The sequence below is a fragment of the Anarrhichthys ocellatus genome, unplaced genomic scaffold (assembly GCF_004355925.1).
Source record: "Anarrhichthys ocellatus isolate YVR2014 unplaced genomic scaffold, GSC_Weel_1.0 scaffold45, whole genome shotgun sequence".
Lineage (NCBI taxonomy): Eukaryota > Metazoa > Chordata > Actinopteri > Perciformes > Anarhichadidae > Anarrhichthys > Anarrhichthys ocellatus.
In genome coordinates, this window is record NW_022280075.1 from 275,182 (window position 1) to 284,182 (window position 9,001).

Here is a 9,001-nt window from a genome sequence, read left to right on the forward strand (position 1 = left end):
CACACACACACACACACACACACACACACACACACACACACACACACTGCTGGTTGACTCCAGGAAGAGAGTCCAGAATCTAACTCAACAGTGACGATTTTAAGCTTCTATTTTTCAACAAATAATAAAAACAACAAACCTTGATAATTAGTGAGCTTTCGGGGCGCTATACCTTTTCCCTTTTCCTGTCTTTGTCATGGAATATATATATATAAGAAGTGGACTTGGTCACCATGACGTCACCCATTGGTTGGTAAACGGCCATTTTGAAGCCTTGAGTTTAGTACTTTGGCCGTCACCATCTTTTTTTTAGCGACCAGAAGTGACAACCAAAGTACAACCAAAAGCGGAATGAGACATTTTTGGGTGCCAAAATGTTACCATTAACTTTGGTGAACTGATACAACACTGTGAAAAGGTTAAAGTTCTAAGACAAAAAAAAAGTCTCATTTTCAAAACCAAAATTCATTCAAAACCATTTTGAAAGCCCTCTGTGGTGCTTTTAAGAGCTTGCGAGAGCCTCCGACATCCGAGGTTTGATTGCTCAACAAGCATTGCATTCATAAGCTACATGTGGATGTTTTATTACTGAATTAAAAACACTTTTGTGAGTGTTTACTTTTTAGCTCTTTAGCACACATTTGACCTCTGTTATTATCTGCAGAAGCACTTCAACAGCAGAACAGTCTTTGGCATGATGACAGACCTCACGCCGTCTGCTGTGCGCCGGTTACTTCACTCGTGTGTGGTGTGTTCATCGCGAAAAACACACCAGAGTTTGTTTTTGTGCAACTGAAATGAGCCCGTCTCACCTCCAAAAAACCCCCACACTTGTCTGTCTCGGCAACAGTCTCCTGTAGGTATTGACATGTCGACACACACCCTGGCTCATCCTCCCCCATCGAGGCCCCTCACTGTAAACGGGCTGATATTTCGTTCAATGGCGGTGGCCCATTCTTCGCGTCCGATGACACTGGTGACATGTAAAGCTCTCGGGCATTGTCCGGCTCTCTGGAGCTCTTTAGCAGTGTAGTCACCAGTGAAATGGCAAAGGGCCACCAGGATGAAAACACAAGTCAGCAGCTGGTCAGCAAATCACAGTTGAAAGCGGTTAAATGGTGGATTTGCCCCGTAAGCAGGACGGGCTCGGGGGGCCCTTTGTGGGCCCCGGTCTGTGAGTTCACAGAGACGCTTTTTCATAACCGTTCCTACTGGTTAGATCCGCGCCTCTGAAATACATTCAGTATGTCGTACTTTTACATAGTGTGCCTAAATGTCATCACCAGAGTAGAGGAGCTGGATTTCACTTGACAAAAAGTTTCAAATTTGTAATTGATCTGAGACACAGACACGACCCCACACCGTTTCAGGGTGTATCTGAAACCTCCGATAGAATATCTGGAATAAATATTTTGAAAACAATGTAAGATTTTGTTAAAACAATGAATGGAACATGCATCTATCAATTAAATTAAATTAAATTAACATTTAATGTGGCTTTATTGGCACGAAAGTAAAAAAAACAACAATGAGTTAACAATAATATTAATATTAACACAACATTACAATTGTTATATAATAATCTGTCTTTCTGTCTGTTTAAAAAGAATAATAATAATAAATCAGACTTTCAGGAATTTTCCAAAGACTGGAAGAAATATCAGTGACAAAAGTATAAAAAATATTTAAATAGGATTTAGTTAAAACAATGAATGGTACATTCAACATATTACGTAATAATTAATGAAAATTGGTTTAAAAAAACTGCATGATGATATAATCACTGGGTACAACATGGAGGCAACAGCTTAAAAAACTTTTAAGAAGCATGTCCTTCCAAAAGGGAAAACACAACCAGAACTAATCGTATCAAAAATGTAATCATATTTCAAAAAGTACCAAATTGAACACATAAATACTTTTGTTGAAAAGATAGAAGATAAAGAACTTCTCTCTTTGTGTCCATGTGTTTAAACTTTCTGTATCTGAGACACTATGATGTAATGGACTCAGGCAATATGTCATGAGGCAACTCTGCACTCCACCTAGTGGCACAGTACACAGAGGTCAGTGCACAATAAAACAGACAAAGTGCAAACAACTATAAAATACATATCAATATACAATTCATACTTTTGGAGGTACTCGAAGCTACTTTCCACTTTCCACAGTGTATGCATCTATTTATTTCCGGCCTTCCTGTTATAAGCAACACAGGCCAGTTGTTGTTCTTGTTAAAGTCATATTCATTTACAGAACTTCCTCAGGGGCTGCGGAGCTCTGAACTAAAATGATGTCTGCTCTTCTTTTGCTTTTGCTGCAACAGTTTTTACAAATGTCCCCCTGGGGATGAATAAAGTACATATCTATCTATCTATCTATCTTTTTGACACGTTTCTCGTGGTTGTGACAGACTCTCACACATACCGTATGCTTACAGTGAGCCCTACTGTTGCAGCAGCGTGCACAGTCTTGCCAAGTATGCTTAACAAAACCCTTTAAGCAACAAGTCCTAAACACACACACACACACACACACACACACACACACACACACACACACACACACGTCATGATGGGTAAAAAAGCCTAATACACAGGCTGCTACTGTATAAGGAAAGGAGGGGTGGGACTAATACAGCTGTTAACCTTTTATAAATGTGCTCTGCATATAATTGACTGTGTATTGACAGAGACGTCCGCAGGAAGGATTAGTAGAGGGTATGACTTAAGTTTTGTTTGATATTTATTTTCATTATTATCCACCCAATATCTTCCTTGTTGTATTTTTTTGGTTCATTTTGTAATGAAATGGACTTTGTCATTAGCAAGTGCCTTCATCATTTCAAGTGTTAACTGGAAAAAAAGATGCTACTTATGTTATAGTTTAAAAAAGTTCATCATCCATAAAGTGTCTGACCCAAACTAACCATAACTCATCTTTATTCAGCTCCTTCAACTCACTTCAAGTCACGAAAAACCAACTCCCAACATTATCTGAGTAAAACCGGTATGAAACACCAGTATATTGGGGGCTATCAGGACGGGGTGTGCCAACCCTGAAACTAGCTGATAGTGCTGCTGGTTAAACTCACTCCCAAGAAAGAAAGCGTCCCTTAGAAATAGCCAGGACGAGTGCAAACCCTAGCCCTGCTTCATGGATGTAAACACACACAAATTAGTTGTGGGGTGAAAAAACAACAACAACAACAGCAAAATCAGGAAGAACTAGAATTCTCAATATCTTATTAATTGTCCCATTAATATTGATTTAAAGATATCTCGATGAAGCCATCAAGTCACACAGCACTGTGCCTCCATCTAGTGGCCACGTGTACAACTGCGTCTCCAACGTGCTTGAGCCTCTCATCACCCCAAGCTCCATTTATAGAAGTGGCAGTTTTATGCTGCCTTTTATATAAACAGAGATGCATTGTAAGTAAGTGGTTTTCCAGAGATACGAGGATACAATTCGTTATGCATGTAATACACTAACAAGCTCTTCGGATTGCACATTCAAACTTTAGTACTTGTTTAGCGCTGCTCCAGAGGAGTTTCGTTGAGTTTTGTCGATAAAAGTTCGATTTTTAATGGAAGTATCAACATGTGCCGAATTGAACAACGTGTCTCACCGAAGCACAACATGCATTCAGTCACTTCATAGCGTACACCGACATGTAATGTCACAGTAAAAACGTATTAAATCGCCACGTTTTTAAACGGAAAGTAGGCGTCGTGTCGTTTCTGTGAGCTGAACTCACACAAGTCACGTGCCAATGTGGGCATTGTTCACATGTTCAGACACGGAGGAGTACGCTTCTCCAGTAGATGGGCGGTGTCACTTTAAGCGCACCTACTCTTTGCGTGGGTATATCTTTGCAGGGATCTCTTTCAGCTCTCCAGTCTTCTGCTCCCGAACAGATGGAAATGGCACTGGAAGGTAAATGCGCGGTGGTGACTGGAGCAGCGGTGGGGATCGGAAGAGCAATAACGGAGATACTCCTGAAAAACGGCGCCAAGGTAAAGCTTGTTTGTGTGGGCACTACCAGCATATAACATGCATGCAGAACAGGAAGTTGTAATAGGCAGGGTATCACAAGTGGTTTCTCATCTTTTCATTTTAATTTATCTTCAATAGTAAAAAAACAAACAAACAAAAAACTGCCTATGAGTCAGTAATATTTCAACTTGCTTTCAATGTAAGTGCATCTTCAAATATAAAGTTTTTCATCAACTAGTTCTGCAATATGCTTTATTCTTTATTGAAATTGTACAGGTAGCCCTCCTGGATGTGAACGAAGCTGCAGGAAAGAGTTTAGTAGAAGTCCTCGGCAAACAACATGGACAAGAGAGAACTTTGTTCCTAAACTGTGATGTGGAATCAGAGGAGCAGATAAAAGGTAACGCAAATACACACGCTCATGCACACACACACACACACACATGCTGAAGAGAGGAAAACAGCTGGAACGTCTCTTATCTAAATAAACAAGCCTAGGAATGCATGAAGCTGAGTTGCAGAGTTGTGTGATGTTTCGAGATGTCAGAGGGCATTTAATGTCGAGAACCACATTACATTAATTATCGTTAAAGGTGTGAGGCAAATTTATTTCCTGAGACTTTAAATTGTCAACAATAGGGAGACCAAAAAACAAACACCCAGAGGCCTTGATGTGTTTAAATTCAGGGTTTGTTTAAACAGCTCAAAGGTGCACTCTTTTGATATGACTATTTACTTATGAACGTTTTGCGGAACTCACACAAGGTTGCAACCTGTTTCAAACTATACAGAGGTTATGAGTTAATATATTGTACATGTATGTGCTGGATTCTATATTTCATGTTATACGGGTTTTTTTGTTACATACACTTTTAGTGTACACGACAAAAACACTTGACCGTGAGTGATTAAAATGCAAAAGATATGAGACTATTAGTCTCAAATAACCTGAATTGAACAGAGCTGGTCGATCGATTAGCTGACTAATCATTGCAGCTCTGCTGTGAAGGATGCCACACTAAAGTAGGCCATGAAAAAAACGGAGGGGTAAAAAGCTCAACCTGACAATGAGATTGAAAAGAGAACTAATAACTGTTTCTCTTTCTGCTCTCAAGCTGCCTTTCAGAAAACCGTAGACACCTTCGGAGGACTAGACATCCTGTGCAACAACGCCGGCATCTTGAATGAGAAGTTGTGGGAGAAAACTGTCTCCATAAACCTGGTGAGAAGTCGAGAGAGTAACAAACTGCAACTGGTTTGCGATTCTGCCCAGTGGCACCACTACCCCAAAGGCAGTGACACCTCACCACAAAATAATTAAAAATAGTCTTTCATGAATTACTGTTTGCACATCCGCCAAACCGATTTACATTTCCTCTTTTTTAGCAGTTAACAGTTAAATGTAGCAACTTTTTACATTTGGCATTTGAAACACAAAGGAAATACCAAAGTACCCATGAGCAGAAAAAACTGGATTCAGGCCTTATAAGGCCATAATCAACAGTAAGTGTTCTGTGTCGTAGATGGGGGTCATCAGGGGGACTTACCTGGCGCTGGAGCACATGAGCAAGTTGAGTGGAGGACGCGGAGGGGTCATCGTCAACACAGCATCCCTGGCAGGTACGACCCACAATGCACTGCATGTGTGTTGTTTTTTTTACAAGAAAAGAAAACAGCATTCTTTGCGTTCCTGAAGTAGATAAAATAGTAGCGCCATTTCTTAACAAGGCATCTATGATTGCTTTGATTACAATGTTGTACAGGCAGTTCTAGTTATGACACGCATTACATTCACAACAATTTACATCCAGTCTGTGCCATGTGTCCGTCTCTATCATTAACTGGATTTAGCAGGTACCTGCAAAGAAAAGTCAGATTAAAAAATAAATCTGCACCCAACAGAAAAATATTCTTCTTTACTTGTTCATGGGGCCAAAATAATATCATATGGTTTGCAAAGAATTCCTCATTTGACGAGCACAAAATAAAATGGCGATTGTTGTCAGTTCGGAGGGACTGTTAACCTCCAGCCCGCTGTACGGCCCCTTTTCTTTAACCAGTGTAGCATTAAAGCATGGTGGAATTAGCAAGCTTGCTAACTAGCCACCTTCCAGCTGTTTAGCCAGCTAGCTTGTTAATTCCACCATGCTTTAATGCTACACTGGTCACAGAAAATAAGTTGATCAAAGTTCCGGCGGCTACAGCTGACGACGCCCCCTCTTCTGACGGCGTCGTTTGCGAAAATGTAGCGCCCACCTTCCGGTTCCCCCTTTAGGTATTCACTGTTAGCTGTCAGCACTTTTTGCCATTGTTTGCACTGTTAGCACGACAAGACAAGGTAGAATTGTGTGCATCCTTTATGAGTCAGGATTTAACCCTAATGCTGGCTGATATAACCCGCATCCTGCAGGTCTCGGCCCTCTACCAAGCTGTCCTGTGTATACGGCCACTAAGCACGGAGTGGTCGGCTTCACTCGGGCCATGGCGGTAAGGACGGTTCTCCAGAAGATAGTCCAGGAAGATTAAGAAAACATCTGCTTAAAAGAAGTTTAATGCATTGTTTTTTCAAGTGCATGTACAGACAAATTCTACTTTATACGCTATATAGCTTTTAGGTCCTAGCTTTGGGATCACAAGCTAGCTAACTTATGTCAATATCCACCAGCTGGTTTGACATAGTCAGACTTGGGGTTTGGCTGTTTAATAGGCATATAATCAAATTGCTATGATTAAAGAGTGAAGTGTTCTCCTTTTAGTGCTTGTTTTATGCATTGTGTCTCTGAACATTTCAAGCATAATAGTGTGTGTGTCTTTTTACTAGGCCGCCTCCACCGCATCAGGTTACGGTATACGGTTCAACGTCCTTTGCCCAGGTTTCGTCCAAACGGACCTCTACACCTCTATTAAAACCAACCTGGGGCAATTCTCCCACTTGGCTGATGCAACCCACCAATTGGTTGAGCGATTTGGGGCTGTAAAGTAAGTCTTTGCTTGTGTCGTTTTGTTAAAGGTGATACAAAGAAACCTACATTATTCACTCCATTAAATCTTTCTAACTGTTTGTTCTGCAGCAACATAGACTTTCAGTACAAAAACTAAAAACCGTCATAATATTTAGACCTCTCTTGTGTTATACATTATGCATTATCTATTAATCTGTCAATTATTTAGTTATTACGAATTATTATTATTATTATTATTATTATACTATAAAGAAAAAGTCAATCACTATGTTTCCCAAAGCCAGAGATGACGTCTTCAAATGTCTTGTGTCTAAACAACTCAAAGATATTCAGTCTACTGCCATAGAGGAGTAAAGAAACCAGAACATATTCACATTTAAGAAGCTGGAAGAATTTTGACCTTTTTTTTTGTCTTGAATAGTTACTCAAACCGATTCAATTGAACACCAAAATAGTTTGCAATTAATTTTACAGGTGACAACTGATTCATCTTTGCAACTCTGTATCATAAAATATGAAATATCCCGATATGGTTCCGTTGAAAGACGATAAATTATCATATTGAAATATCGCCCAGCGCTGTGTACACGTTTAAGTACATTTACAGTACCATGTCTGATACTGTGAACACTATTCGCTCTACCCTTTTTTAATTTCAGCATATCTGATGTGGCGGAGTCCGTTCTGGAGATGGTGACCGATGAGACAAAGAATGGAGAGGCCTGCTTTGTTTCCCCTAAAGAAAAGAAATACGTGAATTTTCCTTCATTCATCAAGTAACTTTACTAGATCATGTGATCAAAGCAGCAATGTTTCTCAGTGCTTTAATGTGCCAATTTTAATGTTAAATCTTAATGCCTCAAGTGCTTTTCATACAGCAGAAATATCTGAGTGAGTAGTCAATACAATGTACACGAAAGGTCCAAGCTGTAGGCTTCTAGCATCGTCTACAGGTTTTTGTTTTCATTTTGTTAGTATGATTAATGTTGAATTATGATGACAACTGCAATAATGTGTCCTTCAACATGTCAATATTTAGCAGACCACTAGTTCAACACCTATCTGAGGTGGAACATTTTAAAAATGTCTGTGACCAGAATTAAAATCCAGATTGTATTTTTACGTAACGTCACTATTAACTGAAAAAATTGTCCATCATAAAAGGGTCCCCCAAAACATCTGTATTTGTTCTTTGGGCAATTCCTGCTCATTCTGCGCGTAATATCATGCAATTCTAGTTTGTAATAAATACCTTCATTCATGGCTTGAAACGTTTCTTCCCACAGTGTGTAACAAATCAGGTAACGGGGGGGGGGGGAAAGCATACTATATTATATTTATGTTCTCCTGGATGAGACGCAAACCTTAAGGTCAAGCTGTTACTTTGTTTATTAATGAACTTTATCGTAAGAAAAGCCTTCCTTACAGCCATGGCCCGGGTGAAGCCGACCACTCCGTGCTTAGTGGCCGTATAGACCGGACAGCTTAGTAGAGGAACGAGGCCTGCAGGATGTTTTATCAGTCAACATCATTATTTTATTGTTTTCATGCTGTAATTTCCCTTTAAAGACAACAATTACGCCATCTGACAAAGTTGTTAAAATTTTCCATCCGTGGGCTCTGACAGTGACACGAAATCTTTCACAACATTTGCGAATGAAAAGCTGGTGGATTTGTAATAATTTCAAGTACAGGATCTTGATGAGAAACTGTCTTTTCAATTATTTTTGTAAAATATTAACTATATTATAAATCCATGCACATCATACCAGAGATGGAACAGCGTGTTAGCTGTCAATTAGTAACTTCTATGTTTATTTGTCTTTGTATAATTATAAACAAGAGAGTGTGTAAAAGAAATGCAGAAAACCTGAAATACTAAGTGCTTAGTGCTTGAGGAGATACAAAAATGTACATTTATATTCATTTGTGTTCTCAAAAAAACGTTATCAAATGAACTTTGTTTTTTAAATAACTCGGAACTGAAGGGTTCAAAGTGCAAACTAGGCTTCCGGTCACATGACCGGAACTAAACAAAT

General features: G+C 39.5%; 1 protein-coding gene across 1 annotated transcript; it reads left to right on the top strand.

Moving 5' to 3' along the window:
- Nucleotides 1-3,817: 3,817 nt before the first annotated feature.
- Nucleotides 3,818-8,226, top strand: zgc:56585 (15-hydroxyprostaglandin dehydrogenase [NAD(+)]). The gene is made up of 7 exons (XM_031869025.1): nucleotides 3,818-4,019; nucleotides 4,276-4,399; nucleotides 5,115-5,221; nucleotides 5,523-5,619; nucleotides 6,410-6,486; nucleotides 6,821-6,978; nucleotides 7,622-8,226. The coding sequence occupies exons 1-7, from the start codon at nucleotides 3,828-3,830 to the stop codon at nucleotides 7,740-7,742; spliced, it is 876 nt and encodes a 291-aa protein (XP_031724885.1). The 5' UTR covers nucleotides 3,818-3,827; the 3' UTR covers nucleotides 7,743-8,226.
- Nucleotides 8,227-9,001: the final 775 nt, after the last annotated feature.